Source organism: Narcine bancroftii, chromosome 10 (genome assembly GCF_036971445.1).
Source record: "Narcine bancroftii isolate sNarBan1 chromosome 10, sNarBan1.hap1, whole genome shotgun sequence".
NCBI classification, from domain to species: domain Eukaryota; kingdom Metazoa; phylum Chordata; class Chondrichthyes; order Torpediniformes; family Narcinidae; genus Narcine; species Narcine bancroftii.
In genome coordinates, this window is record NC_091478.1 from 11,451,169 (window position 1) to 11,478,931 (window position 27,763).

Below are 27,763 nucleotides of genomic sequence, written 5' to 3' on the forward strand. Positions count from 1 at the left end.
GAAGTAAAAACACAAAATGCTGGAGAAGCTCAACAGGTCAAACAGTGTCCTTTATGTAGCAACGGTAAAGATACAGAACCGATGTTTCGGGCTTCAGGCCTTCATCAAATTAAGTTCTTACAGAACTTTGGCAATCCCTAATTGTGGATTTTAATCAATCACCTGATCTCATCTGCTACCGTCACATTAAAGGCATTTTTGGTAGTTATCTGAGATGTAGTTTTATTTATTTGTGGTGAAGTCATTTGTCAATTTGTCTTATGTTGTCGTGAAGTTAAACCAATGGAATATCATCCTTCATTGTTCAGTGGCAAAGACAGCTGAAGCAAAGAATGAATGTTCATTCTGGTTTTTTTTAAAAAAAATGACCCACCAGTGAACATCACTGATTAGGCTTCTTCAAGGGAACTGAACCATTACAAAGACTTTCATAGCGAGTTGTTCCTGCTTCTTGTTGTTTCTGTTTAAATGAATGCTGGTGTCTTCATGGAATGAATTGGTTTGGAGAAGTTCCTGAGCCAGGCAGTACAAGGGCTGTGTAGAAATGCAATCGACTGTGCTAATGCCTCTCCCTTGCACCATCAATCTCAGTAACCATTTAACATCAGTTCCATGAAATTTTGTCAACATTCATTGCATCAACAATATGGAATTGTCAGTTCAATTGCATGAACATTAAGCAAAAATGTATTACAGTTATAGATAATGTGTCAAAACTTTTGGATTTGCAACGCTTGCAACATAGTCTGGTGAAGCCTGTTTAAAGTATCCATCAGATTTTAATGAATTAAACTTTAGCCCTGTATAAAACTGAGCCAAGTTAAAGTTTTGACTTTAAAAAAAAAAGCTGACTTCGTCTGATGTCTATCACAGAAGGCAGGTGCTCCAGGCTTCCTTGAGTTCATGTTAAAGCCATTGTCTAGCATGTCAATGCCAGGCTTGTTTTTCTCATTTCCTTGTTTCTATCTTCTCCCTGACAATTTTACAAATAGCATTTGCAGATTAAAAATTAGTGTACCCATTTTGAATTGTGTACATCTTCATTAAATTGATGAAAATCGGTAAGCAAACTAATGATTATTTGTGCAATTTTTGTTTCATTTGTACCTCTGTTCAAATGCACAATGTTGGAACTTTAATTTTGTTAGTTATAAATAGAAATATTCTTTGTCCTGTTTTAATATACATTTTGCAACTTTGTCAGGAAAAATAAGTGATGGAAAATACACCCATTTCATAAAAATGGAAATCATTCTAGCAGTTTAAAAATATTTAGTAAATGAAGGAGATTCTGGACTCCATAGATAGGATCCCCGACACAATTTTATCATCTTTAAGAAAGCAGAAGTCTGATTGAGAGAGACTCCCTGTTGGCAGCCACAGTCATCGCAAGGATCCACCTCATCTGACCACCCTTCTAGTTTGCTGTGGCCTATAAAACCCACGGAGTGCAGTATGCATTCCAGCCATCAAGAATTATAATGGACGTGACTGTCATCCCGTGACAAATTCAGTTAAAAAAGTAGAGGACATCACCAACCACAGTGCATGGCCTTCTTCAACATTGCTGAATCCTTTGCATGAACTCGGGTTCTGGTTTCTAATGGAAACATTTTTTAAAAACCTGAGTTAATGCAATTGAAGGATTCAGCAATGTTGAAGAAGGTGTGGTTGGTGCTTTTTAACTGAATTTGTCACAGGATGACGGTCGTGCTTGTTATTATCCTTGACGGTTTGATTATTTGCACAAAAATATCCAAATATCGTGAGGATTGCCAGGAGATGTATCGCTGTTGCATGGAAGTCCGACTCCCCCCCCCCCCCCCCACTTACTCGCTGGAATATGGAAATACAAAATTGTGCCCCCCAGAAAAAAAAATATCAGTATGACGTGTTTGTTAAAATATGGCAACCTTATTTGAATCATACTGGCTTAAGGATATAATTAACTTCCCCGAAAAGGTTTAAATAATATAGTTGGGTAAATAGCATTGAATTCCTGAAGATCAAAATATGGAGTAATTAATAATGCTCAAACACCCCTTCTTTTCTGGACATTTGTTTTTTTTTAATGTTAGCAGTGGGGAGGGGGTGAGATTTGGGCAATCATGAAACACAATAATTTTAAAATACTATGTATATAATAATGTTCTATATGAGTCTGAAAAATTAAAATTATGAATAAACAGGCTCTAATTTAACTGACCCCAAACGTTTGTTGCCATTCTCTGTCAGCTAAACAATGATGTTCCAGCTGATCCAAGTAAGATCTCATTTAAGTTAAAACGTATTTATAATTTAAAGTTTAATTTAAAAAAAAAACCTTCTACTTTGTTCGGGTGCGTACCGACATTGTTGATGAAGGGCTCAAGCCCGAAACGTTGGTTATGTATCTTAGTTGAATAAAATATACGGTTTGACCTGCTGAGTTTCTCCAGCGTTGTTTGCACTTCAGCTATAGTGTCTGCAGACTTTTTGTGTTTTCCATCTCACTTAAGTCATTGAGCACCACCAGTCCTGCTTGTGGGTCAGTTGTCTCTGAAGCTACACATGAGGTGTGAAGATAATTCGCCTATGTGGAGTTGCCCAAGAAGATGTAATTGTATAATGATCATTCTGAACAGAAGTGTTCTAAAATTGGTGTTGTAGGTGAGTACAATGAGCTGTGTTCATCTGCCCAAATTCTAAAGTTGAGCCTCCTTTCTATCCATGAGAAACAAAACAAATTCACGATGCAGAAAAATGTGATTTTCTATTTTGAAATTTAAATGATCTTTGATGTAGTTGCTTCAGTAAGGCAACGATATTTCTCTCCTTGTTTTGCAATCCTCATGTATACTAACAAATAAAGTGTTCAAACAAATTTGCAATTTCATCCATCCGAAGTTTAGTGACGTGGATGAGAAATCTCAGATGGTCTTGGTGTGCTCCATGTCAGGGAGATTTGCTTTTTCATTCTCCACTAGTTGTGAACAGAATAATAAGTATTTTTCTAATTGTGCCCAAGTGTAGCAGTCCCACATCCTTCCCCCCCCAACCCCCCCCACCCCCCCCCCCCCCCGATGGACAAAAGCCACAATCAATGCTTTAGCAAGAAAAGGAAGGGAAGCTTGAACTCACCAGATTGGGTCTATAATCGGTGGAGTTCTTTGCTGTTATCAGTCGCTTTAGGATGCTGGGCATGGATTCTGTTGATTGGAAGGAGGCATGTAGTCTCAGGATAGAATTTGTCGTTAGCTCTGATTTCAGGAGGAATTTCTTCATTCCTATGAATCCTTGGAAATAACTAAATGGGGTAAAAACACACCAAAATGCTGGAGGAACTCAGCCGGCTTTTACATCATCTTTGTCTCCTATGGACGCTGAAAAGACCAGCTGAGCTCGTCCAGCATTTCGGTGTGTTTTTACTACAATCACAGTGTCTGCAGATTTTCATATTCCTTTGCTATTATAAATACTCAAGAGGGATCTCAATAAATGGTTGGAATGCAGGACATTTGAGTGTTTTGGGGATGGAGTAGAAAAATGTAGTGAAGATTATCATGATTTTCTCAAAGGACAAAGCAAGATCATGGGGCATTCTCATTCTAACTGTCTTGCATTCCTCCATCTTGCATTAATGCAGGATCTTGCAGCTTGCTAAGTATTTTGAAAGGGGAGTCAATTGTTAATTTGGAAACACAAGTGTCAATTTGCACTTGGCGTCAAATTGCATTTGGCAAATTCAAAAACTACTGTGATAAGTGCTAGATAACCTGTTTTAGTTCTATTTAATTGAGGATTTAATATTCACCAAAAGCCATAGGAGTAACTTTGCTTTGAGACCATAAGGAATTTTTAGACTGCAGGCGTGTAACGGCATAGTCAAGGAATTTTGCTGCTACCCGGGCTGTCTAAAAAGGAACGTGCGGGAACTTGGAGTTAATTCCTGCCCCGCGATTTACCCTGCAGGACCCTTGCAATTTTTTGGAGGAAGCCTGCAGTACAAGTCGTACCAGAAAAATTCATTGTGGGGTCATTCACTCTACTGCACATCCAACCACTCAGGTACTTGCAGTCTAAAAAGGTGCCCAAGTGTGATCAACCACACGGGCAGTAATTACGTTAATTTTTTTCCCCCCGACATTACAGTGTAAAAAATACATTATGGATTATGATCCTTTGCATCCACCTTAGAGCAAATAGGCCATCATCCTTCATCATAGCACATTCAATAGCACAACTGTTCCTCATTTTGTACCAAATGGTTAGCCTAAATTTTTCACTAAAATGTCTGGAGGGATTCCTAAACCCTCAGCTATCTTGCTCGTGTTAGAATGCCACTGGGTGCACCACAGGAGACTGGTGAATACTGGATATGGTAAAATTCTGTCAGGGTATTTGTAGCACTAGGTTTGGTATATATGAATCTGTTATAAAGAGTAATATTTTTGGTTATGTGTGAACTATGCTGTGTTTCAGTGTATGATGGAAAATCAATGGATTATGTCAAGGAATTGCCTTGATCTCCCTTTCCCTTCCCTGCATTCACTCCAAGGCATTGAGTTGTTGGAAAGAAAAGAACTCCTTTCTGTACAGGTGCAGCATCAAGCTGCCGGAGGAGGGTATTGTGGGCAAGTCCTGGAGATGGTCAATGTTGATCTGGGTCAAGTCTCTTCCTCAAGGTAGTGAATTAGAGACGTTTAGTGACCCTTAATGGAGTTGAATAAAGTTTATTACTTCTATGTTCTTCGCTGCTAAGTTAAATAAACATGATTCAACTCTGATGGCATTGGGTTGTGATGTTAATGGAAAACTAAATAAAACCACATATATTTCATGCAAGTTGATTTTTTTTTTAAAAAGTTAATTCAAACAAGTTTTTAAAACAATTGCTTTCTAATGACCATGTGGCAATTCCACTCAAGCTCACTGTAGCAATAATGGCTGGCAGAAAGCTGAGGAGTCAGATGTAAAGTGCATCTGGCCTCTCAGTTACAATACATCATGGCGCTCCCCTGGGTTCACTGGTGAAAGAGGAGTTCAGAGCAGGCTGACACGCATGCTGGAGCTTTCCAACACTTCTCTACTGAAATGCAAACTGCCTCTCAACCTGGTTGCTCCTGGTTCCATTCCCCATGAGAGGATATCTTCATTTTGTTTACAATTATCTAATTGTAAAGCACTTGGAATTACCCAAAAAAACCCACCTTAATTATTCAGTTTTAGACCATCAGTAGGATGGTCTAAACAGATGGAAGTGTCTGAAAGTTAAAAATCACATGATTGCATTATGAATACAAACCTATAAATACTACTTGTACACAGTGGACATGCAGTGTAGTATTTGGCACTTGTGTCCTGTCTCTGTGGTTATAGTTTTTTGGAGTTGGAATATTTGCTTCTTCCTGTCTACAGTAAATGTGTCTGCTTGTGCCAAATCCATGATGATAGAATTATAGCCAAAGAGGAAATCTTTTAAGAGCCTGTTATCCTCTTTCCTTTAGTGAGATGTAAAAATTAGCAAAATCAGAGACCCCTTAGTCCTTCTCCCAAACTTTCAGATAAAGGACAGAGTGGATTATACTTGCAAGATGTTCTTTGTTACTTAATGGTGTAATATTTAAAAATCAGACATGCCTGCATTATATTTTGGTAATTTGCACTTCCCCTGATAGCATGGGCTGGTGGAACGCTCACTGGTGAGTCGGCAGCCTCCTGTCTCCCTGTGGGCTCATTCCGGCAGGGACTGTTCTGGCTTTGCATCCTGGATCTCGATGTTGGAGCCCGCACAGACCCAGTCTTCGCCTGTGCACACTCCCCCTCCCAACTGCTGCCGTCAACCACCGACACCTCCCCGCCAATATCCCCGCTCCTGCCTGGGAAGCCACTCTCCTTGATAAGATAGGTCAAGGGATTCTTCCGACCTCTTGCGGCTGCGAGACGGTGGCGCCCAGTTTGAGAGGGAGAGTTGAAGAGAAAAACCAATGGGGTAGGTAAAGAAGAAATAGAGAGAGAGAGAGAGAGGGAGTTGCCTGAAGCAAGAACAATCGTCGTTCTAATTTCATGTCGGGTGAATTCTTTTTCAACCGGTGAAGATTTCAGATTGTTTCGAATAACTTCATTTATCTGAAATTTTTTGGAGGCGAACAGACGTCATTCCTGGGTTCAAAAATATTTTGGATAATTCAAATTCAGATAATTGGAGTTGTACTGAAATTGGCAAATTGGCTTTTGTTACAAAATATTTTACTTGCTGAGTTGTAACATTATATTGAATTGCTTTTCATTCCATCTTGGATTTATTGTCAAATCTTCTGCCTCTTCATTGAATAAGTTTTAATGTCTGACATTTCACCTTTTTAATGTGACACTTCACTGTGTTAGAAAAATATGCAGAATTTTTAATATAGCAGATTGACATAATGTTCAAACTAAAAGATAGACATGCCAACAAAGAATGCAAGGTCAAATCGCGAGATTGAATCATGTTTGGGTAAAAAAGTAGCATTTTAATAAAATATGCAGAAATATTGCAGTAAGAACATTTGACAAATCTCCCTAATCTAAATTGGTACTGCAAGAAATGTAAGAAGCTCCACTCAAAATCAAGATGAGCTCATAGCACATGTAATTGGGTTAAATTTAATAATGGGATTGTTCACTGAAGAGTCTGAATGTTTTTCTGAGCTTAAATGTACACCTAATTATTTGCATTTTTAATATTGAAATATATCACAAGATGATCGAGCCATAAGGAAAACATGTACACTGAGTTAAAGTTAAAACTATTATGAAGCTTACTGGAATCGATGGAATTTATAGGTGGAGAAAGGTTGTTCAGAAACAGACTCAGAGGCCAAATAATCCTCTGGTTTATCAATGTCAGGCAAATGGGGAATTCTATTTACATGCAGAATGTGGTGATGATTCACATCATACAAAAATGTACAATTCCACTTTGCCATCCCTCCTCATCCCGCACCCTGCCACCTTTTGTGTCTTTAATGGGTGGATGGGCCAGTTGGTTTGTGTGTTTATGGACCAAGATTTCTTAATTTGGACTCAGTTGAATTCAATTTCTTTTTATGCCATGGTCTTTAAAGGAATGGATTAGGGTTGGGCATAATGAGGGGAAAATTGTCAGGAAAGTAACTGCTTAATTTTATGATTTCATAAATAATAAAAATAACAGACAAATTAATACTATTTGAAAATATTGCTTCAATTGAAAATAACTTGTGCAAGGCAATCGGAGTTGTCTCCAAGCCAGTTGATTCGCTGCCAAACTTCATTATGTAGGCAGTGCTACACTTCATCATGATACAGGTACACGATCCTTTATCCGGAACCCTTGGAGGACAGTGTGTTCCAAATTTCAGATTTTTCCGGATTTCAGAACAAAAGCCAGTTGGCCCAGATTTAAGCCCACCCGAATTGTGCTGCCATATCCACCCACTTCCAGTCGTGCTGGCGTCTCTCTCCCCCTCACCCACCCGTCGTACTGCCATCTCTCTACCCCCCACCCGCCCGAGTCGTGCTGCCGTCTCTCTCTCCTTCCCCCACCCGCCCGAGTCGCACTGCCGTCTCTGTCTCCTCCCCCCGCCTGCCCGAGTCGCACTGCCGTCTCTCCTCCCCCCCCCCCCACCCAAGTGGCGCTGCTGTCTCTCTCACCCCTCTCCCGTCCGAGTCGTGCTGCCATCTCTCCCCCCTGCCCAACCTAGTCGTGCTGCTCTCTCTCTGTCACTCTCTCTGTCACTCTCTCTGTCACTCTCTCTGTCACTCTCTCTGTCACTCTCTCTGTCACTCTCTCTGTCACTCTCTCTGTCACTCTCTCTGTCACTCTCTCTGTCACTCTCTCTGTCACTCTCTCTGTCACTCTCTCTGTCACTCTCTCTGTCACTTCAGTCTCTCTCTCTCTGTCTCTCTCTCTCTGTCTCTCTCTCTCTGTCTCTCTCTCTCTGTCTCTCTCTCTCTGTCTCTCTCTCTCTGTCTCTCTCTCTCTCTCTCTCTCTCTCTGTCTCTCTCTCTCTGTCTCTCTCTCTCTGTCTCTCTCTCTCTCTGTCTCTCTCTCTCTCTGTCTCTCTCTCTCTCTCTGTCTCTCTCTCTCTGAGGTGAAAATTCTTTGTATTTCCTTGGATGTAAAGTAATAGCACAAAATTCTGGAAATGTCACTGTGTTTGTAAAATAGAATTTGTTATAGTTTTTCTGATTTAAAAATTAATCCTGAGCAGAATACGTGAAAGCAATGTTGAACAAATCTAAATATCTAATTGCTAGCATATAGTTTGTTTGTTTAAGTTGTGGTTGGGATGGAATGAGAATAGCCAAAGCAATAGTGAAGAAAAGTTCAACTAAGTATGAAATAGTTCTATACAAGAACTCTGAAAATACAACTTACTCGTTTTTTTAATAATGTATTGACAGCAGGGAGATGGAGCTTATTGCTAAGGGAGTGTTCAATGAATAATTACTGTTTTCACGTCTCTAAAGAACCTCGCCTTATGAAATGTTGTTTGCTCAAGGCTTTTTCACCCAGAGTGTAATTAAAAGTAATTTTGCAGTCACTTTATCATATGGGATGTAGACACAAGTCGTATCATATTGCCTTGCCCAGTCCTTGTGGAGCGTGGTGCAAGCAATACTTGGTGATTCATTGCAGCGGTTCCCTGTTGCAACCTAAAAGACCAGAAGTAATGTTCTTACCGTAATTACAGCTTAATTAAAGTGAGATGTCTAAGATGGATTTCTTGTAATGGATGTCATTCTTGCTGGAAAATTACTTCTGTCTTTTCTGCACTTTTATAATTGAGTTCAATTTCAAGGACTGAACTAAAAACATGAAGGCCTCTCAAGATCACTGTGTAATTTGTACTGCATGGCCTGGAAAAAATATGGTATACAGTAAACCCCCCCCTCCCAGTATCTAGCACCTATGGGGATTAGTAGATTCTGGATAAGTTAATTTTCTGGTTGCTTGAGATTGCCAAACTGCTTGAAGCGCCAATTTTAATCTTTTGTATTTTTTTTTAACCTTTTTTCCCTCACAATTTTTTTGCTGGTTGCTCGAGTCTGCACTTGTACTCCAGATAACAGGAATTTTACTGAATTAAGCTGATTTTTTTTAAAATATGAAGGTTCCCCCATGCAATTCCTCTTGTCAGCATACTGGTTCTTTGATACTCTTTTGAATATTTTAGTTTTGATTTTCAAAGACTCATACAAATTCAAATCAACAATACAATCTCTTTCAACACCAATATGACATATGGAGTCTGTTTTCTATCTCCCCCCCTTCCCCCAATACAACTGAGAATAAAGTCATATAAATTAAACAGATTGACTGAACTGTGATATATGGCCTCATCCCGCTCTTGTGTTTTATGGCCTCATCCCGCTCTTGTGTTTTATGTCCTCTGCACCTTATTTCTTCTGACTGCCCCTTGTCGACACATTACAATTCGAATCAGGAACTTGCGTGAATCCATCTCCATGGTGCTCCTCCCTGGATGAGCTTTGAAAACTTGTCCCCCATTTCCTGGTCACTTGCAGGCTTGGCTGTACCACAGGCAGAGCAAAAGTATCTTTTGTAATGGCTGCTGTAGTTCAAGATAATGTTCCCATTCAAAGCAGAGGAGCTAGAATGGTCAAGAATATTTTTAGTTTTGCAGCCAAAATGCCAAGGGAAGATTGGTCATTCTCAACAATGTCTCAGAGAGAACAGGGCACAGGTGAAAGGGTACGAGTAGCTGGAGAATCTTTCAATCGTGTTCGCAGAGTAATTCATTTTTTTTAAAAAAAAAAGCTCTTCCCCACTGCAGCACCACAAATAAGTTTGTGAGTGAGACAAGGGGAGGGGACTTCACACCTTGAATTGAAAGTAACAAAATTTCAATAGAGCTGAGATGCAGCCAATTTCTTGCCTCCTTCTCTGGCACACAATCCTTCCTTCTGATCCCGAGCCACAAGGATTTTGGGTTGATTTGTTTTTCTTGTGTTTTAAAGAGATGTTTTGATGTGCATGGAACTGTGGATTTTGGAAGAGGTACCAATGTTATTAATGCCTTGCCTTAAAATTATCTACAGGATTCACGAGCTTCAGCAATAAAACGTTGGTTAACATGTTTCAAACAAAAAGCAGCAGGTGCAAGTGGGAATTATTCAAATAAATAAGTCAAGCAGCTCAATTGCCAGTGTAAAAAGAAAAAAACTCCGCAAGTTAGGCAGCATCCATGAAGGAAAATGGTCAATACACTGCTTCGGGGCTACCTCCAGACTTGCTACCATATAATTGTGTTACCATATGCCCAATATTCTGGGAACTCAACAAATAATGCTTTACTGGGAATTCTTAATTAATCACTTTTTTTTACTTTTACTATTTGTGTTTTATTCTGTATCAATCTGCAATGCACCTGATGCATTCGCTCCTTATTAGGGCACCGAGAAGGATCATTTATCTTCTGCTCCATTGACTTGCTGTATCACATGCTTTAACTTTTGGCATAGTTAAAATAATCAGCGAGTCTAGTGACAAATGTGACTTTTGACTTTAATTTTTTTGCTTTTTATATCCAAAATGGGGCATCACCTCAAGTCAGATTAATTCTGATCCATACTGCAACTTTTCTTTTCCATCCCCTTTCCTTGCATGGCAGAGCCTCCACCAAACAACCCAACCTCTCAACCTGAAGTGCACACAGCAGATCAGGAGATTTGCTTCAAGTACAATGTCCTTTGAGAGGATGTGCAGAACCTCATTTGGGCTAAGTAAATCGCGAAAATCTGCAGAAATTGTTCCCCTCCACCACCCTCATCCGCATCTCCTTCATTTCCCGCTCATCTGCCTTGGACCCCTCTACCCCCAGACGCAACAAACATAGAATCCCCCTTGTCCTCACCCACCAGCCTCCACATCCAATACATGATCCTCCAGAATTTCTGGCACTTACGACAGGATCCCACCACCAGACACATTTTTCCCTTCTCCTCCCCTCTCTACTTTCCATAGGGACCCTCCCTCCATGATTCCCAAGTGCATTCATCCCTTCCCACCTATTCACCCTCCCTCCCCAACCCGGCACCTTCCCCTGTGGCTGCAGGAGGTGCAACACGCATCCATTCCTCTTCCCTCACCTTGGTCCAGGGCCCTAAATAGGCCTTTCAAGCGAAGCCACATTTGTGTATCCACAGGATTGATTTATGGCATAGGCTGTTCCCTTTATGTCCTTCTCTACGTCGGAGAGACCGGTTGCAGACTGCGAGATCGCTTCAATTCACACCTCTGCTACAGTGGCAGAGACCTTCCAGTAGCCAACCATTTCAATTCTGAGTCAGACCACCTGCAGATTGGAGGAACAACACCTGATTTTCCGTCTGGCATTCTCCAACCAGATGGCATTAATGTCGACTTCTCTGCTTTCTGCTAACCTGCTTCCCTTATTTCACCTTCCCCTTTCCATTTCTCTCTCCCATCCCTCCTCCCCCTGTTCACTACTGTCCTCTCCCTCCCTTCTCCACCATTCACCTCCTGCCTCCCGCCCCCCCAACCCCCCATTAAATGTCGGTGATGTATTTTTACCTTTGCTACATAAAGGACACTGACATGCTGAGTTTCTCCAGCATTTTCATTTGGACTAAGGCTGGGGAACAGTCAGGAGACGACAATAATACTTGTCTGGTCAGAGAGTACTTGCACATTAGTCTTTCTTGGCTTGGCTTCGCGGACGAAGATTTATGAAGGGGTAACGTCCACGTCAGCTGCAGGCTCGTTTGTGGCTGACAAGTCCGATGCGGGACAGGCAGACACGGTTGCAGCGGTTGCAAGGAAAAATTGGTGGGTTGGGGTTGGGTCCTTTGCACATTAGTACCACTACCACAATTAGACCAGTCAGCAGTCATTCTGTATCCATCATGTAAACATTCCAGGTGACTATTATTTCATCTTTATATTGGTTGTCTCTCCATTCTTCGGTTCAGAGGTTGAAGGTGGTGGGGGCAGGGTGGGATTCTGGTTAGAACTGGCGTTAGTGATGCAGAGGGTTTGAAGAATTATACTTGGCATTATGGACAAATAAAAACTGAAACACTGAGGGGCTGCAAGAGGACCAGGATCAAAAAAGGTTATGTTGTCCTTAGAGTTGTTTTGTTTTGGCACTTGTCCATTTTTTTGCTATGTTATAGGGCACAGTAATACCAAATAATTCTTGCCACCTGTCAGATCTTGCAGCTGGATGCATTTTAATTAGATGAATCATTTCAGTTTTTCATCGTTTCAAAGTAAACCAAAGTTCATTTGCAAGAGGCATTCACAATGAAGAAATTAACAGTATACTTCATAGGGAAGGATCCTCTGGGCAAGGCAATTGTTGATTTTTAACCCACTTCCTTACTTCGAGATTGCACTTGAGCCCTGGTGAGCTCACAATATCAATTCCATAATTTGGTCCAGTTATCAAAGCCAGGAGGTGTAGAGGTGTATTGCATGAAAAACGCTGTGAGTGTTGCAGAAGTGCCGGGGGAGCTCGTAGCATCCATAGAAGGTGAAGATTTGCAACTGACAAATCCTTCTTCGAGGTGTGAGTGAAAAGCTGGCAGGTGCCTGAATTAAGAGGCTGGGATAAAGGAAAGGAAGAGGGGAGGAGCACAGACCAACAGACCAAAGGAGATGTACAGCAAGAAGGTCATTGCAACCATCTTCTGTCTCCTTACCACTGGGCAATGCTGAGATTATTTAGATATCAAGATAATAATTAGGAACAATATAAATCTATACAGTCGATTTAAAATGTCATTTATGTGCAGTTCTAAACTTGGACGTGTCAGGAAGGGTTGATAGAGTGGAACCTCTAAATTTGGATTTACAAAAAGTATTTGACAAGATGCCACAGAAGAGGGTGATGCACAAGTTAAGAACCCAAGGAATGGGAGGAAGTGAGTCAGCACGGACTGAAAACTGGCTGCAACGTAGGAAACTAAGAGTTGGAATAAATGCATTCTTTTCAGTAACAATCTCAAGGATTGGTTCTTAGCCCTCAGCTGTTTACAATTTAGGACAATGACCTGCAGGAGCGAATGAAAAATGATGGTGGGTGTTGCTGTTGTTATGAGTACATTATGTATCTACAGTGGTTTAAAAAAAAATTGGTTGAAAACCTGACAAAGTGGAATTTAATGTTGGAAAAGAGTAAAGTTATCTAAACGATGAGAGACTGCAAATGAGTAAGTTGAGAGGAATCTAGATGTTCTGGTGAATGAAATGATAGCCAGTCCACCAAGTAGTTAAGGCAAAAAAAAAACCCATGTTGGTCTTTTCTGCAAAGGGATCTGAGTTTGAGAACAGGGAGGGTTTCAGGGTGTTGGGGAGGCCACACCAAATTGGTCCCCCTTACCAAAAAATGGATATAGTGGCAATGGATGCAGTTAAAAGAAGATCCACTAGGCTGGGTTTGGAGAGTTGTCCCATCAAGAGAGGCTAAACAATTTGGCACTGAATTCCTTGGAGTTGACAAGAATAAGGGATGACCTTATTCAATTAAGTATGATTCCTATGTGGGGGAGGGGGTGCTTGTCAGGGTAGATCTTGAATTATTCTTACTTGTAGGGAAACTTCTGGTACAAGAGGACAAAGCCACTGAATATGAGGCTGAAGAATAGTGTAGAAATTCTGAGGATAGTGAATTGCTGGAATTTTCAGTCCCTGAAGTTGATGAAGGTTGGGTCATGAGGTGGAAATGTATTGAGGAATTGAGATTTATGCGGAAAGGGGACAGAAATGGAGATGAGGCTAGCAGGTACGCTTTGATGCATTCCATTATCATTCACTCGAAGCATTTCAAAATGGTGGAGGTTAGTGCCACTGGACAGATGTATTAAATTTTTTATGTAGCCGAATTAATGCCGCAAATCAGTGGGGATGGGATTATTTTTTCCTTGGGTGTCAGCGATGAAATGAGGAAGGGTAGGCAGCAAGAAATGCTTCAGAAATACTTTGCGATATCCATCTTTTGAATTTCTGTAATCCCGGGCGAATTACAGATTATGGTTTTCTTCTAGATGCTATTTCCTTAGGGGACAATGAAGAGGATATTGATGGGTCAGGAGAGACAACCAAGATAAGTAAGTACAGAGTAAAGAGACAGACTAGTGATTGGTGGAATGAATTAAGCAAGCAAATCAGGTCCTAGAGGTGTCTTTAATTTAGTAGTAAACAAAAATTGCTTTTAAAGACACAAAATGTTTCCATTGTGCAACAATCTTTATACCTGTTCTGGAAAACTTTAATTTCAAGTATAGTATTAATTTTGTTTATACTCCAAGGAATAAAAGCACTTAAATTACCCTGCAAATTATCCTGGAATGCGCCTGCTCTGACCAGTAATTGTAGACTGCTTTGAGACCCTTTATCCTGTCCAGTTTGTCAGCCATGATAGGGTGACTTGGCAAAAAAGTGTGGACTTCCAGAAGCTATTTAATGCGATCAAACCCTCTCACTTATCATTAAGAACTGCAGATTTGAGATGCAATTGAAAACAACGGTTTATTCACTTATTATTCAGTAGATGAGCTATGATTTCATCAGACTATTAAAGTGGTCATGTTAAAGTTTATTATCATCTAATTGTATAAATACAATCTATTGAAACTAGAAAATGCTGCAGGTGGGGTGATGGGGGTCTGCACTGATTTTGCAAGCCATCTTCAGACAACAATCCCAGTAGATCACATGGGTTGGGGGGTGGGTGATGGAGGGAGATGCAAGTGATCCTCTCTGCCACTCTTATGGTCCTGTGGATTGACCTCTGATCCAATGCATGACAGCAACTGTACTACACTATGATGCGGCCGGCCTGGGCAATCTCGATGGAACTCGTGGAGAAAGTAGACGGGATGGTAGCCAGTAGCCTTGCCCGCCTTGGTCTTCTCAGGAAGTGGTCGCTGTTGCACATTCCTGACAAGTGAGGATATGTTTGTTCAGGATAGGTCGCTAGTTAAGTAGACACCAAAAAACCTTGGTGTTCTCCACTATTTATTGATGGGTAGTGGAGGGTGTTCGTTCCTGGTCCTCCTGAAGTCCACAATCATCTCCTTTGTCTTGTCCACATTGAGTCTCTGGTTGCTATTTTCACACCATTTCACCTTATCTAAGGAAGGATGTTCTTGCAATGGAGGGAGTGCAGAGGCGATTCACCAGGCTGATACCTGGAATGGCAGGAATGACTTAGGAGGAAAGATTGCGCAAATTGGGATTGTACTCCCTGGAGTTTAGAAGATTGAGAGGGGATCTCATAGAGACCTATAAAATTCTGGCAGGACTGGACAGAATGGATGCAGATGGGATATTTCCAATGATGGGAAAATCCAGAACCTGGGTCCATGGTTTGAGGATAATAGGCAAACCATTTAGGACCGAGATGAGGAGGAATTTCTTTACCCAGAGGGTGGTGAATCTGTGGAATTCATTGCCTCAGAGGGCAGTAGAGGCAGGTTCATTAAATATATTTAAGAGGGAACATGGGACACTTTGAACGCAACCAATTGGAAAGGTGCTTGGCTTAACAAGCCTGCACCTTAACCTCAATTTACTGCTCTCCAAACCTTAAAGTCCAAAAAAACTAGTCATGCTACTTCTGAATATTTGCAGTAGTTAAGTATCCATCGTTCCATGGGTAAAGAATTTCAAAGATTTACAATTCCTCCCTTCTGTTCTTTCCAAAATTGATTTTCTTCCTACACACCATTCCTAAATAACCAATTTCGTCCTCTTACTTCCCACCGAGGGGGAAGGATCAGATCAACTTCTGATATCAAACCTCAAAATCTTGTATCTTTCAGTCACATCTTTCCTCATTCTTCAGTTAGCATAGATCTCACCCTACTTAGTCTGTCCCTCATAGGACAGCATGAAAATACTTCTGCTGCAAACATAAATGACTTTCCACTTATTTGTAGAAGCTTAAAAATGTGTTCAGTCTGGTGGTGACAAATCGCTCATTATTTCCTTGCTAATATTCTTAAGAGAAGCCACATCTTAAACGCCTGTGTACATTGTCCGCACCAGTGAGGAATTAAAGTAATTTATTACTATTGTGAACTGGTGATTAATTTTGCTATCCAAGAAAAGATGCTGGCGGTGAAAAGTTGAGGCTTGCTGTCAAAAGTGCATTCGTAGTGCAATAAGCTGGTACTTTCCTTGAATTCTCTTTGATAAGACTTCATGAAATTTACATTTTTCTTAGTCCTGATTTATCAGAACAATTTGCCATGCATCTTGTCATAATATTTTTACTAACATTTAATAACCAAAGTTCCTTTGCGGTGTTTACATTAAATATTTAATAGAACTATTTTGTACTGACCATAATATATCTTCTTCAGCATTCAATACCATCATCCCTTCAAAACCTATCTGCAAACTCTAAGTTCTGGGCCTCGATACCCCACTGTGTAATTGGATCCTGGATTTCCTCATCTCCAGACCACAATCAGTGAGGATTGGCAAGAACAGCTCCTCCACAATCTCCATCAGTACCAGAGCACCACAGGGCTGCGTTCTTAGCCCCTTGCTCTACTAATTTTATATCCATGACTGAATGGCTCGGTACGACAAAAACGCCATCTATAAATTTACTGACGATACCACGGTTGGGGGGGGGGGGGTTATACAATGGGGGGGTGATGAGTCAGCATACATGAGGGATATTGAAAACTTGGCTGCGTGGTGTACTAAAAACAACATTGCAGTCATTGCCACCAAAATCAAGGAGCTGATTGCGGACTTTAGGAATGCTAGAGGTGTGTGATCCAGTGATCATTGTTGGGGTGAGGGGGCGGGTGGAGTTCAGAGGTGGAGAGAGTGGGCAAATTTAAGTTCCTGAGAGTCACTTTCCTGGACCCAACACACAAATGTCATTGTGAAAAAAAGCTTATCAGTGCCTCTACTTTCTTTCTAAGGAATTTGTAAAGGTTTGATATGACATAGAAAACCTTGGCAAACTTCTACAGATATGCAGTGGAAAGTGCGCATCATGACCTGCTATGGGGCACCAATACCCCTGACTGGAAAGCCCTGCAAAAGGTAGCGGACACAGCCAAATACCTTACAGGCAAAACTCTCTCCACCATTGAGAAAATCTACTTCGACTACTGCTAATGGAGAGCAGAAGCAATCTCAAAAGATTCACGCCATCCAGGACACACTCTGTTCTCGCTGCTGCCACCGGGAAAGAGCTATCGATGCCACAAGACTCTCACCACCAGGTTCAGGAACAGCTGCTCCCCCTCCGCCATCAGACTCCTCAACAACAAACTCAATCAGGGACTCATTTAAAGGCTCTTGCTTTGTACATTATTGTTGAGTATTGATTGTTTTGCATTCCACGGTTTATTTGCACTTCTTTCTTTGTTTACATGTATAGCTTTTCTTGGTTTTTTTGCACCACCAATGAGTAGAAATGCTACCTGGCCTGCAGGAAAAAAAATTTCAGGGTTCCATGTGATGCTGGTACTCTGACAACGAGCATGAACTTTGTGGAATTGGGCATAGAAGGTGGGGGGGTGGGGCGGGGGGGGGTTGGTGCTGGCTTTCTCTGGAGTAGTGGAGATTAAAAGGAAACCCGAACAAGGTGTATAAAATGAGGAAGGATGTAGGTAAGAAAGGATTCCTGCAATCCACATTATCTCAGAAGTAGATAAAACATAAATTTTGGGATGAGGTGCAAGAGATGTAGAAGGGAGTGTGAGGGAGACCTTTTTAATCCAAATTGAGGAGAATCTGATTTGCACTGCCTGAGAGACTGATAACATTTTAAAATGAAGACCTGAATCTGCTCGACATTGAAGGTGATGAGACAAGTGCTGGAAGATGGTGGGTGCTTGGAATAGCTGCCAGGGATAAGAGTGGAGACAGATAAGATTGCGGTTAAAAGACTTGTAGACAGGCATCCGGTGAATTTGAATCATGTACAAGCAGATTAAATTTAGTTTAATTTAGCATCCTGCTCAGGGCAGACATGGTGGGCTGAAGGGCTATTGTTCAAAAGTTATTGTGCTTTTTGTTCTATGGGATGAATATGGATGTATACCCGTTGGATGGCATGGATGCATTTGGCCAAATAGTCAATTTCCATATGTTTGTCTCGGAAATATTACCCAAAATTAATTTAATGCTAATTCTTATTTTCAAAGGGGAGAATTCATTGAATCCTATATTCATGTAATTAAGTAATTGTATTTGGTATCATAAGGAGGCCTTGTCCTTTGAAGTAATTATACTATTGATATTTGGTGGCAGGGAGTTTGACACGTAATGATAAAAGGAAATAATGGTAAAAGAGAGACATTAGTTGATCTCCATAATGAACAATGGTTGTACCTTTACTGTGTAGTCACAAGAAACAATGTGCTTTGTAACATGGCACTGTAGAACCACAATTATTACACTAAGTATTATCTTCAACACAAAGGAGCCATTGTCTCTGATTTAAGTTGGCTTCAGCTTGTAATTTAGAAAACATGCTATGAATAAAATAATGGTGGGTCTTTAAGAAATAAAGCTCCTTAAAGCGTCAGAAAACGTATATTCCCCATTAGAGATTTTGTTTATTTAAATTATGGTAGTGGCAACTGATGGAAACTACTGAAGAACTTGTAAGGCAGAGGGAGCATTCATTTTATAATTTAGGATTCCTTCACCATGTCATTGAAATCTAGATCATCTCCTTTAGCCCAGGGCATTTTTACACAGGGGCACTTTTACACAGCCTTCCTGTGTTGCGGAGTTGGTCGGAGGCCTGTTTCATCCGGAGTGGCTGCGGTTAATTTACACTGCATGAGTGGAAAGATCACGGGATGGAATTTGCATAAAAAATTCCGTCCCGATGTTTTACACTCCCACTGGAGCAGAAATTTTCTGCTGTTCAGTGGCTGAGTAAAAATGCCTTTAAATTATAGAATAGACACAACTGTCCCATAACTCCAATCGTGAATTTGGTTTTGGTTCTTTGGTTTGTATTTTCCACAGTACAATATGCAGAAGATTGAGTAATCTCAAGGTACAGAGTGCAAATGTTCAGTGGAGACGAGAAGCCAGAAATGTTCAGAAAAATAAAAGTAATATTGAAGAAAAATAACATGGGAAATACTAGATTTGCTACTAAATATTTTAACACTAATTGATATTGTTCACCAAATCTCAAATTAAAAATTGTATTTCACATTTACTCGTGGGGACATAGTTGTTCTTCAGACTGGTATACTTTCTCTAGGGTAAAAGAGTAAATCAAGAATTCTATTACACTTGATCTTGCCTGTGCAGCAGTCGTGCCCAAGTAATGCGCTGAAGTGTTGGCCTTGACTGTTAAGCTCATCTTTGAGGCAGCACTTGGACCAGATCCTCAACTGCCATTCACAATACAGTAAAACACGCGTATCCTGCACCTTTAGGAATTGGTAGATACTGGATAAATGAATTTGCTGGTTGCTTGAGATTACATGTTGCGTGATTGGCGAGCTAACCAATTTTAAACTTTCATATTTTTTCCCTATTTATTTTCCATGTTTTTTTGTTGCTGGTTGATTGAGGCTGCTGGTTGCTTGAATTCTGGATAACAGGGATTCTACTGTATTTCATATCCTCCATTCTTATCATCTAGAGCAATACTGGACTTGAAATCAAATCAAGATATTGAACAGATCCTACTATTTATTTGCTATCTATTGATATAATTAGTACTGTTGCAAATGCAACCAACAAGTATTTATTGGTCTGCATCTGAAGGATGCAAAGAAATAACTGATTTAATTAAGGTTTGAAGTGAACTAATTTGAAAGGCTTAAGCTAATGGCATGCTTAATCTTCAGAGTTGTCTTGTCGAGGTATGTCCTGTGGATTCAAAGCTACCTTCCATCGTTAAATTATTCCCAGGGCTAATTAATACTTTATATGCCAATATTTATGTCTTGTTATTCAGTATAAAACCACAATTGCAAATGAGTTTGCAAGTTTGATGTCTAGGCTATCATTTTGTATGGGTTTTAAAAGCCATACAATTTTATTGAAATAAAATTAGAACTTTGGACTTGAAATGATAGAGTTTGTTGTCATACAGAGAAGTACAAGATATATATGCACCAAAATTCTTGCTGCAGCCAAACAGGTAACTTGTACTTAAAAACAATACTGGACATTAAATGACAGTAGGTCCCTGAGGTAAGAACTTTCATCACATACTTACAAACAGACTATTCTTCAGCAGTTTGTCAGATCAAGGAAGGAGAATGCAATCCGCCATTTTAAGTCGGATCACGTTGCTGTTAACGCTGTGAGTGTGTAACTTTGTATTTAGCTTAAATGTTTTTCTTATTTACCCTTGTAACCATGCCTCCAAAGCGTAAATCCAATGCTGCCGATGCATCAAAGAAAAAACCCAAGAGAAAGCATATCATTCTGAAGAAGAGCAGCATGTCCGCACGAGTATATGTCATGCATCAATCGAAAATAAAGTGGAAATAATAAAGCAACGGAAAGGGGTGAAATGCCATCGGTCAATGGAAAAGCGCCATCAGAACAATTTTAAGGATGAAGTGAGAATAATGGAGCATGTGAAAGTCCTGCCCCATTGAAAGCAATAATTATTACTAAGCAACACAGTGGTTTAACTATGAAATGGAAAAGCTATTGATAATTTGGGTAGACGATCAAAATCAGCGTAACATGCCTGTTAGCCTTGCTGTAGTGCCACATTGACCACCGCCAGTGGGCTGATATCGCCTTAAACCGTGTATCTTGGCGCCTCACAGTTCGGCGGGCAGCAACCTCCTTTGAAGAAGACCGCAGAGCCCACCTCACTGACAAAGACAAAGAGGCTCGAAGCCTTTTTGATGATTTAAAAACTGCGCGTGCAGCAAGTGAAGGTGATTGTTATGAAAGAGTTTGTTGCAAGTCAGGGCTGGTTCATTCGTTTCAAAGTGAGGGCAAATTGACACCATATTAAAGAGCAAGGTGAAGCAGCGAGTGGCAATGTAAATGCTGCGAGTCATTTCCCTGAAATGGTGGAAAAAAATTAGGGAGGAGGAACGTTATTTGCCAGACCAAATATTTATTATAGACAAAGCTAGCTTATTTTGGGGGAAAAAAATGCCTGAAAGGACCTACGTTTTGAGAGAGGAAAAAAAGTGCACCAGGGCATAAGGCATCAAAGGATAGGCTCACGTTATTGCTGGGGGGGTGGGGGGGTGGTGGTAATGCCTTTGCTTGTGTGTCGCTCCCTAAATCTGAGGGTACTTTGCCGTATCATTAGGGCATCTCTTCCCGTTATCTGGAAGGCAAATACAAAGGCTTGGGTTCCAATTGCCATCTTTAAAGATTGGCTCTTGAATCATTTGATCCCTGCTGTTGAACGTTATTGCTTGGCCAAGAAAATTCCTTTCAAGATACTCCTTTTTACTTTAGATGACCTTCACCCCAATGTAAAGGTCATATTTTTACCCCCAATACCACATCACTGCTTCAACCAATGGATAAGGGAGTCATAGCTTCCTTTTAAGGCCTATTATTTATGGCTGACTTTCTCACAAGTGGTCTGGACTACCCAAGATGTGTTCAAGAGAGTTCCTGAGGAATTATAACATTACAATGCCAGCAAAAATTTTGCTGATTCTTGGGATGAAGTAAGGCAGTCAAATATGAAAGAAGTGTGGAACAGATTGTGCCCCCAATTCGCATATTCTTTTCAGGGGTTTACAATTGACGACATCACCAAAGCCAAGCAGGCTGTGGTTGATATTAGTAATTAACTGCAGTTAGACATCAGAGAAAATGATGTTGCAGAGTTACTAGACTTCCATTTCGAAGAACAGACCATTGAAGGTTGTATACAATTAGAACAGCAGATGATAGCATTTGCAGAAGAAGACTGGGACTCGAAAAACTCCAGAACTGAAAAAGGTTTTGATGGAAGAGTTAGCTGAAGCCCTTCATCTCATTGAAGCAGGGATGGCTAAGTTAGAGGAGCAAGATTCTCATACACAGAGGTTCACCAAAGTTTACCGTACAGTTACCGAGGGCCTCGGCTACTACAAGGCCATTTGTGACAAGACAAAGAAATGCTCTGTACAAACCTCCCTTGATGCCTACTTCAAAAAAATTGGCTCCAGTAGTTTTATATGCAGGGAAAGGAAAGAAGGTATGCGATATACCAGTGGTTTTCAAACTTTCTTTCCACTCACATACCATCTTAACTATTCCCTATGTCATAGCTTCTCTGTGATTAGTAAGGGATTGCTTAAGGTGATATGTGAGTGAAAAGAAAAAGGTTTGAAAACTATTGTTTTAATTGTACCTAATTGACTCGTTATGTGCACGGTTTCATAACTCCAAAGGAACTAGGCCAATTACAATTTTTCTCAAGGAAAATATTTCAGTAACAATTGGGTCTAGAGCAGTGATTCTCAAGCTTCCCTTCCCACTCACATCCCACCTTAAGCAATCCCTTACTAATCACAGAGCACCCATGGCATAGAGATTGCTTATGGTGGTATGTGAATGTAAAGAAAAAGTTTGAAAATCACTGCTATACTCTAAGACAAACATTTGACTAGCTGCCGCTAAATAAGAACCGTATGTACTTGTTCTGACTTACCGACAAATTCAACTTAAAGACAAGCTTAGGAACAGATCTCATTCGTAACCCAGGGATTTCCTCTACCCCAGAATGGAAGGATGTAAATATAAATGGTAAATATTCACATTTAGTGCAAGAAAAAATAATTTGCTCTGACAGTTCTTTTTGTGGTCCCAGAGTAGGTTAGGGTGAGGTAGAAAATGGAGATTCAAGAGCCTGATAACCATTTGAGGGAAAAAAAATCCTGTTCTTGAACAAAGAGGTACTGGACCAGGATTCTGCACCTTCTTTCCAAATATAGTGAGAAATAATTTTGACTTTTAAAGAAGTGTTTCCCCCACCCCCCCCCCCGCCCCTTACCTGTGAGGGATATGTTCCAAGATCTCCCAGTGGATGACTGAAATGTGAATAGTACTGAACCCTATACCAATCTGATAAATGAGATGGCTACCAAGTGACTAATTGGTGGGTAGAGTATACGGCATGGATGCGCTGGACAAAGGGACGATTCATGTCCTGGTGCGGGACGGCACGAGATTTCCTCATGCTACTCAAAACGGCACACAATTTAAAACTTGTGAATTGTTTATTTTGGAATTTTCCATTTAGTATTTTTGGACCGTGGTTAACTGAACAATACAGTTGTAAAGGAGAGTTTGCATAAGTTCTTGAATTAACTTCTGCTTTGAGGAAAATTCATTCTGCAAAACTATTCTAGATTTTCCAATAGATTCATTTATTTTCTAGTTTTGTTTAATGTAAATTATGAACATTCTTTCTGTTAATAACAACTTGGTGTTTTGGGGGGAAAGTTTTGGGTCTATGAACATTCGGTACCATTTTTGAATTTAAGTTGGGTTGAACTTCAAAGATCTCCACTTGTGCATATCCCACCACGACTCGAGTGGCAATGAAAGGTGAGCTGTTCTTTCATCCACTGCAAGGATGGGTGGAAATTCAAGACTTGGTCTCTGCCCTTTTGATACGTACAATATTTGTACTAAAATGGGAGCATATTGTTCGGCTTCCTCTTGCGTTAATACAGAAGGCTAAGGTGGGTGTGTTTGGAATGGAAAGAAGGAATTGGTGTGAAAATGCCATTTTTAATCCTGTTTTGAAATCAAATAATTAAAGTAACCTTATTTTGAACAGGAGGGGCACTTACGAAAAAAAATGTAGAAGGAATAACCTTATTTTGGATGAAATATTTCAGCCTTTAGCATTAGAACTTTGTTCAATTTTATCATAGGGCGTTATTAAACATTCGTTTTCCCAAAGCCACAGTGAGCCGCGCAATAACACATATTAATGTTTAATACAAGTACAATGGTTGGATTCATCACATTTTTGAAAAAGTGCACATTCACTTGGTGAGGAGTGCACACTGTAACCTGATTTATGGTTAAGTAAATACCATGAATTAAAGTAGAAAAGTTATTTGCCAGTCAAGAATAACATTAGTGCAGAAAAGCTGTTGAGTCTGGAGAAACTGGGAAGTGAAACTCATCGTTCTCAATTCAAAATGTCAAATTTGTGTGTAAATACAAGTTTCTCAAGGGTAGTCAATCATATCTGTTCCTTTTGAGTATCCAGCTCAGTTCACTAACATGACAGGAATGTGTATGTATACTTTTGCATTTGGATCTAGTTAAACTGAATGGCCTGAAATTGTATTGCTTTCGATCATTGGTTGTCTTTGGTTCAACAATTACATAAAAATATGCAGGAGAAATTGCTATTTGATTCGTCTTCAAAACAAATCACTGTTGTTATTGTCGTGCTTGTAAACTTCTTGTTGAGTTTCTTCAGAGTAAAACAAAAGCCACGATTTCTGTAAATCAGAAAATGCCAAAATGTTGGGCCACTAATATCTGTCTGGCCTGGATTCATCGTGAATGATGAAAATACTGTAGAATGGAAAACTTCATTATTGTAAAGGAGCATAGGAAGAGGTCCAAAAAGGAAATGGAATGAGGTCAAGTTTTAAGCCAATTTAAAAAAAAATTCCACATTAGCTTGATTTATTTCAGGAAGTTCAGGTTGCAGTTCGAAATGGAATTTCACATAAATTAAAACAAATGTACCAACAAACTAGATTTTCCATTCCTTTGGATAAGGATGTATTTGAAAACTCTTCTGGCTGAGAATTTTTATAAATGAATAAGAATTGAAAGGTTTCATTTGGAGTTGGCAAATAGCAAGCTCTGCTGCAATTTTTTGAATAAAAATGCATGGGTTGATTGTGCAATGTATGTACTGATTACTGAAGCCCATAAAGTTAATGTATTATTTTAGAGATCTGTGTGCACCCTTCTAGTATTGGAGGTCATTTATTTGTGTGATTAGAGGTATTGAATTTCCAGTCGTTTTCCATGCTTGTATTTCAAATGCATTCCTCATTACTTCAGAGCTTGTGCAACCCTGCCACATCTCTGGAATCTCACTTCAAACAGCATGCAATGCACACATCAGCAGGAAACAGTGTTTTCCGCAAGGGCCTCTGAACCATGAGGTTTGCTGCATCCAGTAAAACCAGAACAATTTGTTTTAATAAAGCTTTATCTCTTATCAATGTCGAAAGAAAATCAAAACCTGAGGCTAGAGCAACCTGTTGTTTCCCTTGCAGGAGGTGGAAAATCGCCTTCATTTATGTCTAATTTTGAATTTTCTTCCTGCCCACCACATCAATTTCTAATTGCCAATTGTCATTGAAAGTTAAAATCAGGAGCGAGGCCGTTTTAGTGGTGGTTTGATTTCAGAGTGAATATTAACGACCCAGCTACGAAGTCATGGCAAGCTGCTTCTGGTCCCTTCCGTGGGTCAGGGAAGGGAATTAGAAAAGGAAAATCTGCAACTCGAAGAGATGATCCTGCCAGAGATCTTGGGTGCCCATTTTCCTGCCTCATTTTGTATTTAAGTAGACTGTTAAGTGGCCTCTCACCACTTCTGACCAAACCAAGAAAACCACATTCCTAGCTACAGATGTGCGACGTATGAAGTATATAGTAGAATCTGTCATTCCAGACTTTCAATATGACTTTTTTTTAACGTCAAATTATTTGTGCTCCTCAAAATTACAATGTAGTGGCCTGTTTTTGGCCAGACTGTACTTTTAGCCTATAAATGTTCAGGTGACTGAGGTTCAGCAAAGACTGTAGCTGAAAGATGTCACAAAATCCTAGTTCTAGTCTCAATCTTGTAGTGCTGGCCAATATTGGACTCGATGCACCAATTCCCTTCTTTCCATCCCAATCCTTCTGTTAAATTAATGGTGCTTCACTTGCTGCAGAGAAATGCAAATAGCATTGAAATTTTTTTTTTGTTTACAACAGGTCCCCCATACTGGACTCAGCCTAACAAGATGGAAAAGAGATTGCATGCTGTGCCAGCTGCCAACACCGTAAAGTTTCGCTGTCCAGCAGCAGGGAATCCAAAACCAACTATGAGATGGTTAAAAAATGGTCGCGAGTTTAAACCTGAATATCGAATTGGTTCGTACAAGGTAAGATCAATGCCTCTTCTTTATAATAGTACAAACTTTATAGATATTCAACAGTCATTAAATTGAAAAATGAGTTTTCCTGGAGAATCTATTGTAAATTGGCCTCTAAAGCAGTTCTATGTAAAAGGAAATCTTGAAAATTAATTTGTATTATCACTGACCTTCTGGGAGTATTCTGCCGGAGGTTTGTGGTGTAGGTGATTGGCTGGATTCAGAGCCGTGGTTTTTGCACTTGGCAGAAGCAGTGGGACCATGCAAGTTTACACTTGTGCATGCAGCCTTTTACCTTATTAAAGTAGATAATTGTGCTCAAGTCTAGCCCGTGTACAACAGTGACTCTCAGTTATGAAGTACCTTTAATGTGGCCTGAGTTGATCTAATGAGCATCAACCAAAATTGACTCCACATCCAAGGGAGGTGATTGAGAGAGAAGCATAAGCTTGATCAAAGTGCTTGGTTTCAAGGATGAGGAGGAGGCGGAGAAACTGAAGGGCTCTGGAGGAAATGTCTGAGAGTCTGGGCTCCATGATGCAGGAAAGAATGCAGAAGAAAATGAAGTTTGGTTAAAGGGGTAATAAAGTTGGTTTTGCAAAGTTGAGGATTATCCAAGTGTATAAAAAGAAAAAAAACAATTGCTCTGAGTGTCATGTGATACATTTGAAGATTTCTTATAGCAATGATGCAGTAAATGATATGTACAATCTGAAACTTTTTTTTTCATCAAACCACCACTAGAGTTCATTTAGTGGCGTATCCAGACCACACTTGTTGCATGAAATAGTTGTCTTGGCATTAGAATTCATGATCTGTGTCACAAATTTTGTGTGTGCCAGAACTGTTTAAGTATCTTGACACTATACTGCCTTTAATTTTCATATATCGCCATGTACTGTAAACTCTAGAAAGTAAGGAGCAGTGTTTACAAAAGCAGATGAAGGTTTCTTGCCTTTCAGTGCGCTGTTTTAAATTTCTTGACAACAGGGCAATGCATCTGCCAAAAGTTCTCTCTGTAAGATAGAACCTCTCATTCAACAATAAGTGTCAAATCGGTCATAAATCAAACAAAGAAGGACACCAGCCGTCAAACCTACAGCACGTGAAGCGACCGCAGATGATGTTTAGTCTGGTTTGTGCAATGGTTCGTTCATTGGGAGAGAACAGAGGTAAAATTTGTCTTGTGCAAACTCCGTGAAGCACGTTTGGTTGCCACATTTTTATGGATTTGTGTTAGAAATTAGAAGATGGCAGGGAAGGCTCACAAATAATTAATGATTCAGGATGTGAAGGAACTCACTCGTTTCTGTGGACATCACAATGTAGTTATAGTAGTTTGGTACTTGTCTCTCAACACTTTGAAAATTGTTTTCATGTGATGAGAAGCTGACAGGATTGACCTCACACTGTGAATGAGACATTGTGTGGAAAACACAAGTTTAGCCTTTTATCTGCCCACTGATTTCTGAGTATAAAGTTTATCAATAAAATGTGAAATGGTTGAGAAACCAGGTGCATTTTGTTGATTTTGCATCTGTTCTTGAACATGGTCTGATACTGAATTCAAAGCAATTGCTTAATTTTAAATTCTTTTGCAGACTTGTCTGGTGTCTGAAACGACCAAATCAATATTCTCATTGTATTACATTTTCAGAATCAATATTGA

The 27,763-nt window shown here is 40.0% G+C and overlaps 1 protein-coding gene across 14 annotated transcripts in view; it reads left to right on the forward strand.

Annotated features, from left to right (window-relative positions):
• The window catches only part of LOC138744163 (fibroblast growth factor receptor 2-like), a 166,944-nt gene that overhangs the window by 74,536 nt on the left and 64,645 nt on the right, over positions 1-27,763 (forward strand). For 13 of the 14 annotated variants that reach the window (XM_069899838.1, XM_069899848.1, XM_069899841.1 and 10 more), the window contains one exon: positions 25,934-26,103. In XM_069899838.1, coding sequence (XP_069755939.1) covers positions 25,934-26,103 — 170 coding nt within the window. Of the gene's footprint in view, positions 1-25,933; positions 26,104-27,170; positions 27,267-27,763 lie in introns of those variants that run through there. The other variant, XM_069899849.1, reaches the window with a different exon arrangement.